This window comes from Podarcis cretensis (assembly GCF_951804945.1).
Source record: "Podarcis cretensis genome assembly, chromosome: 3".
Taxonomy (NCBI): Eukaryota; Metazoa; Chordata; class Lepidosauria; order Squamata; family Lacertidae; genus Podarcis; species Podarcis cretensis.
Window position 1 is genome coordinate 27,759,602 of NC_137172.1, and position 14,603 is coordinate 27,774,204.

General features: G+C 44.7%; 1 protein-coding gene across 1 annotated transcript in view; it reads left to right on the forward strand.

Annotated features, from left to right (window-relative positions):
- SMYD2 (SET and MYND domain containing 2) overlaps positions 1-13,229 on the forward strand; it is a 34,576-nt gene extending 21,347 nt beyond the window's left edge. The window contains exons 6-12 of the mRNA XM_079968861.1: positions 963-1,030; positions 1,976-2,078; positions 3,862-3,972; positions 5,867-5,987; positions 7,888-8,062; positions 10,307-10,415; positions 12,790-13,229. Coding sequence (XP_079824987.1) covers positions 963-1,030; positions 1,976-2,078; positions 3,862-3,972; positions 5,867-5,987; positions 7,888-8,062; positions 10,307-10,415; positions 12,790-12,870 — 768 coding nt within the window. The 3' untranslated portion in view covers positions 12,871-13,229. The remainder of the gene's footprint in view (positions 1-962; positions 1,031-1,975; positions 2,079-3,861; positions 3,973-5,866; positions 5,988-7,887; positions 8,063-10,306; positions 10,416-12,789) is intronic.
- The last annotated feature ends 1,374 nt before the right edge of the window (positions 13,230-14,603 follow it).

Genomic DNA, 14,603 nt, shown 5'->3' on the forward strand with positions numbered 1-14,603 from the left:
TGATCTTGCACTGAACCAGAAGTACAGGAAGTAAGGTTGAAAAAGAAGCTTAGAATTGTGTGCAATTTTGTGTGATAAATCCCACATTTTGGGCCTTGCCAGCCCCACAAAACTCTGTCAGATGGGGCAGGAGGAATAGACTTTGCTTCAAAATGGTTTAAGGGTGTTGCATGCACTAAATTGAATCACCCCCCAAAACCCTCTATTAGAAGCCTCCTGGTGGTTCTGGAAACCAAAGCCTTGGCAAATAATTTTATGCGTGTTTGCATATTACATTTCTTCAGTATTTGTCCCAAAAATGTAAAGTGTGGAAGTGATCTATGCAGTTCTCATTTTCCCCCCTTTTGATATAGCCTAGTACTCAGTCCCATTTTCTTTAGCTTTTACCCTTTTAATTTATTGTTGACTTTCTTTAAAAAAGAAACAATAATATGTATCATAGAGTAGATATACAAAATGCAGACCAATACATAAACATACTGAGCACATATTGTAAACATAAACACTATATATTAGGAAATGATTTTTTTTACAAACATCGAGATAGTAATGTTTGATGTTAGTACATGACATGAATGCTGTTTGTATACACATTTTAAAAGATGCTGCTGTCTAAATGATGTAATGGAAGGTACGGCTTGGAACTGAATGTCATTTTGAGACTGATAATAACACACTCAGCTGCCTTTTCGCCCCACCTGGTTCCAGGATGCTGACACACTCTACTGCAGCTCAGCCCGGCTGCTGCATCCTTAATCTTCCACTATAAAACTAAATTGCAGGCAAACTCTGACCTCCCTTCTTGTAAAGCTAGTCGCTCAGCAGCAAGACTTGATTAAGAATAAGCAGCATTCTAATCAGATTAATCAGGATGGTGCAGACAAATATGGTCACTTAGGCATGCAATGCTCAACAAGCCAGCGGGTTTTTTTTATTTCTCGCCATCTTTCGCTTTCTCTCAGGTGAACTGTAACGGCTTCACAATTGAAGATGAAGAACTTTCACACTTGGGATCAGCGATATTCCCCGAGTAAGTGTTTTAGATGCAGTATCTCCCCCAGGGGGGAAACACACAGACACAATTTCTAAGATCTGTCAATTAGTTTCCAACAACAACAACAACAACAAAATCCCCCAATGCTGTAAGTTATTTGCAAAGCTGAACAAGGCATTCCTTTCTCAGCTCCTTTCCTCTTCGTGTTCAACATCTGTGCCTATCTTATGAACCAGGTCCTCACCGTATACCAGGTCTGAGTGGTTCAGGATCTCAAAGGGCCAATACAGTAATTCCCTTGAAACTTTTGAGATTTTAAGGCGCTTCACTGTGGCTTTGCTGCAAGCAGCTGTTTCCTAGGACTCCACTTGTGGAGGTAAATTCTATAAGTTGATAAGACTTTTTGTTGTCTTTGAGATTCCTTCATGAACTCACAACTTTGCCCTGATCATACAGTTGCAATAATAAACGTCATAAAGAGACTTTTGAGCTGCTTTGCACATAACGCTAAATCAAATACAGGCTTGCTGCAAACGCACAGGTTTCCAAAGAGGCGTTTGCAGCTGCTGAGCTACTTCTCTGGTCCTGCTGCTGTTGCACTGCTGTGAGCTAAATCATGGTTTGCCTTAGTGAGCCATCCAAACCCAAGCTCACGGTTTGTTTCACTCCAAGCAAACCATGGGCTTTAACCAAGGTTTGTCTGGAGGAGACGAGCCTCCACAATGTTAAGCCAAACTATGGCTTGCTTTCCATGAGTGTAATAGCAAGAGGACTATGGGGAGGACTGCAGGTGCGACCCATTCCCCAGGAGCCCTCGCACATTCACATCTGTGCTGAGCCATGGTTTGGCTTGGTGTTATGTGCAAACCAGCCCATTCAACACAGGTAATTGTCACAAGTCCTGCAGTATACAGTGCTCTTCCTTGTGGTCTTTAATATTGCTGTTCTTGGAACAAATGAGTGCCCTTTTGTTTTTGTCAGTGTGGCGCTCATGAACCACAGTTGTTGCCCCAACGTGATTGTCACCTACAAAGGGACCGTGGCTGAAGTCAGAGCTGTGCAGGAGATAGAAGCTGGTGATGAGGTAACTGTGCAGTGAATGCCTTCTTTCAAGGGATGGGGAGGGACTGGTTTGTAAAACACACAGCCTGCCATTCCCCTGCGGTGTGTCTTTCCATCTGTGTGGTAAACTCATCCTCCACACCCTGTTTGAGGATTCTCCTCTTCATTTCCAAATCCAGTTATAACGATGTGGTCTTTAAACTGTGGGAGCCAGCACCTCCCTCTCGAAACGGTGACTTCTTTCTCTGACCAAAACCACACCTGGCATTTAAAAGAGGTCTTCTGTTCAAAATGGCAGCCCCCTAATGAGGTCTCCCTCACCTCTCCCCACAAGTATTAGCCAGACTTAACCCATGTTTGTTAAGCATGTTGTTTAATCGCATCGTCCTCTCTCTGAGGAATGGGGATTGGATGTAAAATAGGACGGTGCAAAAGGTTAACACGGGCCTGCTGTTTTTCAGCAACAGAATCATGGGTATTTCCCCCCCTTGAACTCAGGTTTGAAGAGATCACTTGAAATAGGCCAAGGGTAGCTTCAGATACTGCCTGCAGCATGTCAGGCCGGCCTGTTTCATAACCTAACCCACTCCACTAGTCCACCACACAACTACCACACGCTTCCCCACAGATCCATGGTCACCTGACGTTCCCATGAGGGGCGAGGACATCGTTTACTTTTGCTGCATTCCAGAAATCCCAGTTGTGGGATTATTCAGGAAAATATTTACATGTTCCCTTTGAATGCCTTATACTTATTCATTTATGTAAAATAAAGACGATTAAACGGAATAACAGCAGTGCCAACAGAAAGAGTGTGTGTTAACAAGTTGGTAGAATATTCCTAATCAAGGGAGTATTGAACTCCTGGAAAAGGTTCTCTGCCATTCAATTAGCGCAGAAGTGCAACAGATTTGTCCTCTGTGGCGTGGCCTGTGCCTCCACCTTCTGGCTCAATGTGGGTACTGCATGGGAAACCTGTCAAGATTTCTGTGTCTACGTGCGTGTTTAGATTGGCTCCCATATTTTCTGCCTGGAGAAAAGCAATTGAGATGCACTCACTGTAGGATAAAAACAAGCAACTGCAAACTAAAATCAACTTGCCCTGGGCATGTTGAGAGAAGGTGAAGGACACACACATGCACACAAACAAGAGCAGACTCAGTGGAAAACCGTGCATTGCTGCTGGAGCAGATATGTGTTTGGTTTTCCTTGTAGCCTTTTAATTTTATTATATTTTGGGTGAGAAATTTTAAGATCAGCATTTGAAACTTTCCGTCTTATTTTATAACCGGAAGAATTTTTTTTGAGTTTGCGTGTATTTGTGTATTTGGAGTTCTGTTTTCTGCTTCTGCTTCTGCTTCTTCTTCTGGGCAGATAAGATACTTTGCTAGCCAAAGCTAACTGAGTGGCTGTTTACTTTTTTGCATCCACGAAGAGGCTTGGAATAAATGTGTCTCTGCCTATATGACCTTTTGTGTTCAGACTTGCAGCACAATTCAAAATCCAACAGAGAGTTGGAAATGGAGCTGGCATGGATAGGGATGTTGTGTGTGCTCCTCCCCACTTTAAGCTGACACATGTTCAGCCATTAAAACCTGCAGATTCTATCAGTAGTAAACAAACTGAACTTGGGCTGTATTTTCCTGGGACTTAGCCCTGAAACCTGGTGCATTGTGGAAATGCAGCAAGTTTCTGGCCACTCACTGCAACCAGTTTGTAGATCAGTGTATGTTTATGTATAACCTGTAGCATTTTAATATCTATCTGCTATCTGCTATCTTATATTACCTGTCTGTCTTTTCCAGATTTTTACCAGTTACATTGACCTGCTATATCCCACAGAAGATAGGAATGATCGATTAAGAGATTCCTATTTCTTCACTTGCGATTGCAGAGAGTGCATTACTAAAAAAAAGGTGACTGTATTTAATAGAGTGCACATGTTTTATTTATTATTTAGATTTATAGCTCGACTTTATAGCAAAGGCATAGCAATTTTTTTTGTTTGGTTTCTTTACCTCATCATCATTTATTACCATTTAATATCTATATTGTGCCTGTAATATGAAGCCTTAAAGCAGATCTGTGACATGGTGTACCTCCTGTTTCCAATTCCCATTGGTGCAGCTGTGTCTGGCTTATTCAAGATCAACCATTTAGACTGCGGGAGTAGTGGGCTCCACATTAGTTACTCCCGTTGGGCTCCAGCTCCAGCCATTTCTGACTACTGACCATGTTCCCTGGGGCTGGTGGGAAGAGGAACCCAAGAACCATTATGTTGGCTACTCTTTGTCAGAGCTGGTTCAGCTGCACATCAGCACAGAGACTCGGAGGTGAGCAGTAGAGTTGATTCTCTATTCAGGGAAACAGAATACAGACAGAGAAACCTACGGGCAAGACTGGCGCCTAGTAAATCAGTTGTCTGAATTGACAATCTGGGCCTCCCATTTCTCCCTAAGTCTCCCCTCTGTCTGGCTGTTTTCCCAGCAGACTTAAACTCCCCCTGTGCTCTTTGCTCTGCTACACACAAGGCCCTCCGTGCCCTTGGAGACAAGGGAGGAGGAGGGATGAATAGAGTAGGACTGCTGCAATCTATTGCAGCCTCACCCCCTACCTCCTTCTCAGCTGTCCTATGTCTGCAGTGCTTTCTGTCTTCTCTTCCTCTCTCTCACTGAAGCCTGTTGCTTGTTCTATGGGTATAGGGCAGTATACAAATTTAATGCATAAGCATTCACATCCAACCCTTCTGGCCTCCCCCCTTCATTCTCTGACCTGTTTTCAGTGTTCCACCGCCACCCCCAGGTTCTGAGCCTTCCTCTTCTGAGGCTTCTTGAGGGAGTTCTCCAACTGAAGCCTCCCACCACTCCTCATTATCCAGCTATGACACCCTTGCAGTAGGGCTGTGGCTGAGCACAGCCTTACCCCCTGTTCCCCCCATATAGCTTTCCCACAGTCTCTCCCTCTGTCCAGAGAGCAGATGCAGCATTTGGGACGATCAAGACATTAACCTGAGAAATTTGGGGGAGGGTGTGTGTGTTAAGGGAACATGTCCCAGAAAGCAGCTTGCTGGGGGAGGGGGAATAGCCACCATGCTAGCTCCCCAGAAGGTGGGTCACCGGGAGGGATGTTGCCGCTGTGCAAATGCACCAACGGAGCCAATCTGGTGTTCCTGCTGGTGTATTCGTACTGCACCAACCTCTCCCCCGCCTTGCTGCCCCCATACAAGCAGCAGCAACCCACCTGCCAGGAATTCAGCACAGCGGCTCTGCCCACTTCTGACAGGCAGCATTTCAGTCTCGCGCCATCCAGGGTCCAAAGCAGCCCCTTTAGTATGTGGCATCTTCAGGCAGTGCTTAAAAAGGCTCCTGCTTAAAGCCCTAGAATGTCGTTGGGTAGAGAATACTGACTCCGTATAATGGAGCTTCCTATCCACCTAACAGTGTGTGGAAGACATGGGTAGGCAACAGGGTGGACTAAAACTCTCATAATCCTTGACCAACGTGGCCATGCTGGCTGATGGGAGTTAGAGCCCACCAACACCAGAGAGCCATCCATTGGCTACCCCAGGAGATAATCAGTCAGGGACCCATGCAGATGCTACAGCGCTACCCTCATGTCCTCTGTGAGAAACCCTGGTTAAATTTTATCATGGTTTTAAGTTCTCTTCTTTTAACAGATCCCTATAATCTCTCTCTCTCTCTCTCTCGCTGTGTGTGTGTTTTGCACAGCTATTGTTGGTTTCTGTGTGGATCTGCTTTTTGTCTCGGAACTGGCGGAGGCCTTGTAACTCTCTCACAACTCTTCCCTCAGGACAAAGATAAACTGGAAATCCGCAAGCTGAACGAGCCTCCATCAGCAGAAGCCGTGCGAGATATGATCAAATATGCCAGAAATGTGATTGAGGAATTCAGGAGGGCCAAACACTACAAATATATCCTTTGGTGTTCTCTTTCTCACTCGCTCTCTTTCTTATCTGTGCTCTCTGTTTAACCTGAACTTTAGATTCAATTGAGCAGCCTCATTTTGTTGAGGCATGTCCAAAAATGCAACTCCCCAGCGTCAGGCTGCTGTATTCCTCTCTCATCTCCCCCCACCCCTTGCTTTGTTTCTCGACCCCAGAGTTTCTTTTCCAGCAAGTAGGTTTGGTTTCCCTTAGAGCTGAACTTGGCTGCAGTAAAGCAAGGTAAAAAGTGATTTGCAACTGCTCTGGAGTGTAATATTTTTGACCAGCAATGCAAGAAAGGGAGTGTGCAAAGCTCTTTAGTCTAACACAGTAGGTGAGTGTGAGATCCTCCACTGATTTAACATTTCTTTGGGATTATTTTACATAATTGTGGGGTGATTCCAGGTGGGTAATGCAATCTTAGCCCAGCCCAAGGATGGTCAAAGCAACAGAGTCACTGCCACAAATGGAGCCCTGTTGCTTCCTTCTAGTCAGGGTCAACAATGTAGAGGGGTTTCCTCTCTAGTAGCTGAACTGGTACAGGATCCAACAAATTTCAGGGTCCTATCCTGTCAGTGGGACACGGGTGGCGCTGTGGGTTAAACCACAGAGCCTAGGACTTGCCGATCAGAAGGTCAGCGGTTCGAATCTCCACGACGGAGTGAGCTCCTGTTGCTTGGTCCCTGCTCCTGCCAACCTAGCAATTCAAAAGCACGTCAAAGTGCAAGTAGATAAATAGGTACCGCTCCGGCGGGAAGGTAAACGGTGTTTCCGTGAGCTGCTCTGGTTCGCCAGAAGCAGTTTAGTCATGCTGGCCACATGACCCAGAAGCTGTACGCCGGTTCCCTCGGCCAATAAAGCAAGATGAGTGTGCAGCCCCAGAGTTGGTCACAACTGGACCTAATGGTCAGGGGTCCCTTTACCTTTACCTTTATCCTGGCAGTAGCTTTGTGCTGGAGGTCAGGCCTCCAGTGCAGTGGAGCCCCCTCATTGGAAATCTGTGGGTCTGAGCAGGAATGGAAATGGGTCCATGCTTCATTCTCACTCCCAAGCTCCATATCTGATGCTTCAGAGGGGCGTGCAACCCAGTGCAAAGCCAGCTGAATACTGACACCCAACAGTGCCTCTGTCTCGATGGGCTTACATTTCCTCTTGTTTGCCTGCATTGGCTTATCACTGATCCCAGATAGGGGTTCAGAACCTTCCTAGGAGCTGATGAAAATGCCAGAGAGAGACTAAGACTGATAATATTTCCTCCCAATTCCATTGACAGTCTTAGCCAGCAGTTTCATGTAGATTTTACAACATCATGTAGGAGAAGATGGAATTATGTGCTCCTTCAAATGCCTGGGTATAAGAGTCCACCACCTGACCGTTGAGCTATCTGAGCTCAGGACCTCCACTCAAGATACCTAATAATAATGTTCAGATGCAGTTTGCCTCTGAATGCCATCTGCTAGGAACAAATACTTGAAGGCAAAGATGGGGCAGACTTATCCTCTGATGCTCCTAGAGAGCAGTGGAAATGGCAAGGAAACAGGTTTTTTAAGCTAAACCTCAGGAGAAAAGTCTATGCAACAAAGGAACAAACTGCCTCCAGATACACTGGGCTTCCTTTGTCTAATCAGAGGCCCAGGAATGTCTTTCTTGCATCCTGCATTGCACTTCCGGTGTGGAGCAGGAACTTGGACCACATGAGCTCTTAAGTCCCTTCCAACTTGTGTGTTTCTGCAATGGATCAGGGCTGTACGTTTCTGTATGTAACACTTGTGATTTTGCTTAAGAAGACTTGGCTGTTCAGGAACAGGTGTTCAGCTGTGTAGCCCTGGAGTCATAACTGGGCATTCGTTCCCCGCTTCCTTTCTGCGCTCCTTAACTTTTGGCTTACCCCCAAGTGAACTGCTTGAGGTTTGCGAGCTTAGCTTGGACAAGATGGGCGCTGTGTTTGTCGAGAGCAATGTTTACATGCTGCACATGATGTACCAGGCTATGGGAGTCTGTCTGTACATGCAAGACTGGGAGGGTGCTTTGCGCTATGGGCAGAAGATTATCAAACCATACAGGTAGCGTTCCTGAATTTTTCTGTGTAATTTGTATGATGTAGTAAGCCGAAATGTCTCTAAAAAAACACACCCACCCAAACACACCTTCACCTTCCAATTCAGTGAACTGATCTCATTAATGACTGTTTCTGTGTAAGCCAAGCCTAGCAGGTAGAAGCAAAACAAGATAATTATGTGCTTGTTATCCCACGAAACCAACTCCTGAATTATTTACATATTTCGGAAGCGGGGCTGTCAGCTGATTGAAGAATACTTAGTTGATTGTGTGAGGTTTAATGTTATTTAAATCTCCATATGAATGAAATGGTAGCTTTGAGGGGGGAAGGAAAGCATTTTGTTGTAACTGAATGGGAGAAGGAACATACAAGTATGTGTTGCAACGGGCATAATCTTGGCGGTACTCCTTCCTGTGTGATGGAAAGTGGGAAATCCCCTTAGAATTTTTCTAGAGCTGTCCTTGCCAGGTGCAGTTTTTATATGAAACATGGTTAGCACTTTTTAAAAGTAGGTTGCCTGGTGATTCAGGAGAATCATCCTAGTTGATAAAATGTCTCCCCCTGCAAGGTTAGATTTGATCTACCAAGATAAATCACTCAGTGGAAGAGGGGTTAAATCTGCATGGCAATTTTTATTTAAATACATATCTTTGAACATGTTTTATCCAAAATATATGCATATTGGTACTTGTTTTCTGCTGGAAAAGCAGAAAATTTGGAGAAGTGCAAAAACTGTACGTTCATCTAGGAATTGTAAGTGGCTTAGAAACTACAATTAATCCAGAATATGGCTGCTAGATTAGTGACTTGGAGCAGCTGCCGGGCCATATAACACCAGTCCTACCAGTCCTAAAAGATCGACATCGGCTCCCAGTTCATTTCTGAGCACAAATCCAACTGTTGGTGTTGACCTTCAAAGCCCTAAATGGCTAACCCAATAAATCTTTAATAAAAAATACTTTTTTTAAAAAAGCCCTAAATGGCTTCGTCCCTGTATACCTGAAGCAACATCTCCACCCCCATCATTCAGCCTGGACACTGAGATCCAGCGCCGAGGGCCTTCTGGCAGTGAAGCTACAGGGAAACAACCAGAGGGCCTTCTCGGTAGTGGCACCCGCCCTCCCATCAGATATCAAGGAGATCAATAATTATGACTTTTTGTAGACATTTGAAGGCAGCCCTGTATTGGGAAGCTGTTAATGTTTGAGGTTCTGTTGTGTTCTTTTATATTCTGTTGCAAACATTGCCCTGCGGCCCATGCAGAGAGGAGCACTAGCAGCAGCATGTTAAGCCCAGAGACTGTGGCATGGCGCACCCTACTGCTGTGTGTGAGCCAGTGGCGAGGCTGCTCAATGAATTATCTCGGGGCATAATTTTCTTTCCAGCTGTGGAGTGTAAACGAACATCTCCCTTTGAATCAGATGCCAGTATGAAGTCATAGATCAGCTGGTGGGGAGCGGTGGTTGGGAAAACACACTGGCACATTCTTCACCCTGGAGCCCGAATCAGATTTATCACCCCGGTGGTTTGCCTAGGTTTTTGGATTTTTTTGGTGGGGGGACATGGAGACTGATCTTCTAAGCTAGTTTAGGCTGGCTGCGCAACCAGCGGCATGTTGACACTGCAGCTGCGAAATTGCTCTCGGGTTGCCCCTCTGCTCACCTGATCTCTGGTCTAAGTGTGTAGTTTGCCCTTCAAAAGTATGAGCCTCATTTGACCAAAGTCCATTTCGTAAGATGATCACAAATTGACCATGTGTCTGTATATGTTGGCAACAGCCGGAATGCGTTAGCAAAAAGAAAGAAAAGTGGAGCGCACCAATAATTCCTTCCATTGAAGAATAAGAGAGCAAAGTATATGCCTGTGGGGTTATGTCTGAATAAACTAATCCCGTGAGATCAGAGTGGAAAGGCGAAGGGAACACTTTGTTAGAATGGAATGCTGGCAGAATAGAGCACATGCAGCTATGACACAATTCCTTGATTTATTAAAAGTAAACGGATAAATTTTATTATTACAAAGTATTTTATGTGCAATTTGTTTTTTGTTTGTCCTGTACAATTCATTTGGTGAAATGGTTACACATGTTTAAAAAGAAAATGGTAAATCAACCATTATCAATAATTGCATAAAAGGAAGAGCAAGATGTGTGTCTTGGCCTGCCGAGCTGTTGCAAACAAACTTTGTAGAACTGTGGTTTCAAGTTCTGGTGAAAGCAGATGTTGTTCCTGTTTTTCTTTTTTTGCAGTAAACATTATCCTTTATATTCCCTCAATGTGGCCTCCATGTGGCTGAAACTGGGGAGACTTTACATGGGCCTGGAAAACAGACCTGCTGGCGTTAAGGCTCTCAAGAAGGTATCCTCACACACACACCCCGCCCCTTAGATGCCCTTATGACATGCTTATAAATGTTTCGCTTGGGTAGAAATTCTGAACTGCCTTTGCATAGCTATAGTACTTAATTTTCCAGCCACCTTCTACAGCTTCCTGAATTGGCAAAATGAAAATCTTCTTCCCATTCCAAAATGATTATTTTAGAACTCAAATCTACGGATAGTACTTTTGCTCCTACCTTTGATGCCCCAAATCTCCTTCAATTAAGGTGGCAGCAACCGGCAGTTCAATTTAATTGGTACACACGGTTTTCCCAACAGGATCCGTCACTGAGAAGTCACTCTCAGTTTCTGTGGTTTTGTGTACAATCAAGAGCTGTTCAGAAACTGAATGTTCTTGGCTCTGATGGAAGCTGGCATATGGCACAAAGCAGATTGCATTTCAGTAGCTATCTTGAATGTTAGTGCATATGGTAGTCAAAATATTTTTCCCCCTGTAGCTGGAAAACCTTGTTAGGTGGAGGGGGGGGCAGGAAGTGTATTGATCGGTTGTGGAGGGTTTTGGTTTGGCTTCCCTTCCCTCACCTTCACCTTGCAAGGGCTTTGCTGTGGAGCCCTTTCTATACTGACAGACCTGTAAGCATTAGTTGGTAGGGCATCCAGTCCGTGAGGACTGTTCCCTAAGGCAGTGGTTTCCAACCTTCTTGAATTCACGGCTCCCTTGACCAGCTACATTCTTTCTGTGGCACCCCTGTGGGGCTCAGGAGCCCAGTTCTGCCGCCCCTTGCCTGCAGAGCTGGCAGCCTCTCACCCTTTTTTGAACACACTTGTGGAGTGTTCCCTCAGCCTCCTCTCCTCTCCCCTCTCCTTAGGAGTCCTCTGGACAGCTGTTGCCACCACCCTTGGTCTCTGAGCTGCCCCTCTCTGCCCCAAAGAAAGGTGCCTCCTCACACTGCCCCACAGGGGCTTGGGACTTGTCTGTCCATTCCCAACAGCAAGGGATAGCTGGCTGGGCTCCCTTGCTTGCTTGCTTGCTTGCTTGTCTGCTTGCTTTCTCCGAGGCTGCCTCAGCTTCTGACAACCAGTACCCCCTGGCCAACCCCAGAGGCACCATTCGCCTGGAGAACTTGTAGCCAGGGATGCTGCAACAAACAGCTGTGCAAGTCACTGAGAGGCAGAGACGCAAGCGGGCATCAGAGGAGGGAAGGAAGGAAAGAGGGACAGAGGCCAGTGTTGCCTGTGGCACCCCTGACCATCATTCAAGGCATTCCAAGGTGCCACAGCATACTGGTTGAAAAGATGGAAAAAACGGCTGGATTTTCTACATCGACCTAGAAATGGTGTTGTTGAACTTCACCCGTGAATCCTAGGCTTGCTGTGCACAGCTTCCTTAATTTTTTAGTTATCTTAATTCAGTAAGGTAGGGATGGCACCATCAAAAGGAGGATTCAGGTGGACCTTTTAAAAATAGCATGTAAAGTATTAATTTACAGTGCAATCCTATACATACCAATGTAGAAGTAAGTCCCATTAAGTGCATTAGAACTTACTCTAGCTAAGTGGGTACAGGCAACAACCAATTTGCACAGGGATTCTGTTCTTGATCCCTGTGCACATTGACAGAGCATGCATAAACCTGCTCTATCCCGTTATGCCTTACTCCACCCCCTTTTCCAGCCACCTCCAAGTTGCCGTGATACATGCGGTCAGAGTTGCATGTCACTTGGTCGTTGCCTGTATAGGGTTGCAGCCTTGGCTACAAACTTTATTTTGGAGTTGAAGACCAAAGGAGTGCAACACAGGCTTGGAATGCAGATGCCAAGAAGTCGCCTCAGTGCCAGTGGTTCCAGGCAACTTGGCAACTAATCTTCAACTTCAATCTGCAGCATCTGAATGCTGTGGCTGTTGCGTCATAAACTTGGGGGGAAATTAGTTACAGGAGGACCAGCAAGGGGGGTTACTGGAGCTGTTCTAGTCAGAGTAACAGATGGAGGGTTGTGGTCATCCCAGTTAATGGCTAAACCATCACCCTCTCCCATTGACCATCCAGACTCCATCTTGCTTTCAAGTACAAGCAGGCCCAAATTCTGCTCGAAGCAGCTCTGTCTGAGAGTCATCTTCTGGTTAAGTTTAGAACAGAAAGGCAGATACAATGTCATTTAACTTTTTGCTTGTCTGTGCCTTTCAAAAGAGTTTGGAGATCTCTTAGGATCAAAAGGTGCTGTGTATATAATAAGGTTTGATTCTTTACAATCAAATGGGCTGTTTTCAGTTGGGTACATTTAAGGGGACAAAAACCAGTCAGAGGTTTCTGACTCTTTGGAATCCCTGACGAGAACATTTCATAAACCAAGGCTGTCTGAATCAATTGTATTTTTTCTCTCCCTCTTTCGCAGGCAATTGCCATCATGGAGATAGCACATGGGAAAGATCATCCATACGTTATAGAGATCAAAAAGGAATTAGAGGCCCACTGAGTCTTTGAATCTATGCAATCCTTCAACCTTTCTTTAAAAGCCTTGCTATGGAAACTTCAGGAGTGCTTTGAAAATTGACATGGGATGAAAGCTTTTCTGTAAAATAATTGGAATGACAAACATGTGGTGCACCCGGGCCTTACCTCTTGCATTCTCTGAGGTTGATGTGAAATATCTTGAGCCTTGATGAATTAATTTTGAATGCTTTTTCCCCACTAAGGAAATGCCACGGTTTCATACAGCTAATGCCTTTGATTGATCATGTGCAGAGATGACCAATTCTTTTCTCTACAGATTTTAATGTACTATGTATCTTAGCCATGCAAAGCAATTAATTAAAATGGGACAGCCTTGCTTGAGCCGGCTTGATTGCTTTCCTTCTTATTGTGACATGAACTTTGTCTTTCGAAAAATGCATTGCAGGCACATTCATTGTAGCTGCAACATTTGCACTCCAAAATTTTGTTACAAACTTAGCTCTTGCATATATTGACTCCAGTTATTCGTTTCTAACACTGTGTGTCCACACTTAGGATAACAATGTCAACATAGATAATGGAAACATACTGTTCTCTGCAAATTGTGTATGGATGTATTAGCACAAGTTTCTGGGGTCTTACGTATCTTCAGGAATAAGGAGAGATGTAGGGTTGACTTTACTATTGTTTTTTGGTAAGAACTGGATGCAGTATCACCCAAGAAACTGGTTCCAGTCAATTAGCTTTGCGGCCCAATCTTACAGAATCTTAGCAACTCCAAAACAGTAGGCGGAAGATTCCAAAGGGCAGGACTAGAACCAAAGAGTGGAAAATACAGGGAAGCCAATTTCAGCTAAACATTAGGAGAAACTTCTTAAGAACATAAGAGTCCTGCTCCATCAGGTCAGTGGTCCATCTAGTTTAGCACCCTTTTCTAATAGTGGGCAACCACATGCCTTTGCAAAGCGTGCAAGTAGAACCTGACCTCAACAGCATTCTCCCCAGCTGCAGTTTCCAGCAACTGGTATTTAGAAGCAGAGAGAAAAGAGAGCAGCTCAGCAGTAGAGGATATTATTATTATTATTATATATTTTATTTTGCTGGAGTTATTTAGGCAGAGGCTGCCAAAGCCGTCTGTCATGGATACTGTCATTTCATCCTCCGTTGTTGATCCTGCACTGAGTAGGAGCTTGGGTGAGATAAAATTCAAAGGTCCCTTCAACCTCTGTGATTCTTCATATGTATGGGAATTTTCTTTTTCCAGTGTTGCATATTAATGTCTTCTAGGTTGAGAGTTTCATAAAAGTTCCCTCCATTTAAAACCTGAAGCCTTCTGTACTTGGCGATGTTTTCAGAGCAGTCATTGTAAGTGGAACTTACCAGAAAGGATGTGCTTCTATGGAATCTGGATAAACTATAAATGAATGAATGAATGAATGAATGAATGCCAGCAGCATAAATTCTCAGTGAAATCCTATGCACGTCTACCTTGAAGTAAGTCCCACTCCTTTCAGTGGGGCTTATGCCCAGGTGCATGTGCTCAGGATTTCAGCTTTGTTGTTTATGTCTTGTATACACATGGCCATGTGTAATGGCTTTGGATAGGCATGAGGCTCTGTATTTTCCCCCTCCTCCCTTAAGAAGGCATTCCTCTTCTGCAGAAAGCACGCATTATGATGATGTGCATCAAGATACACCTTAAGGTGCACATGTTTGTCCAGTTTCCTCCACTGAGCAGCTGAAGCTGCACATACA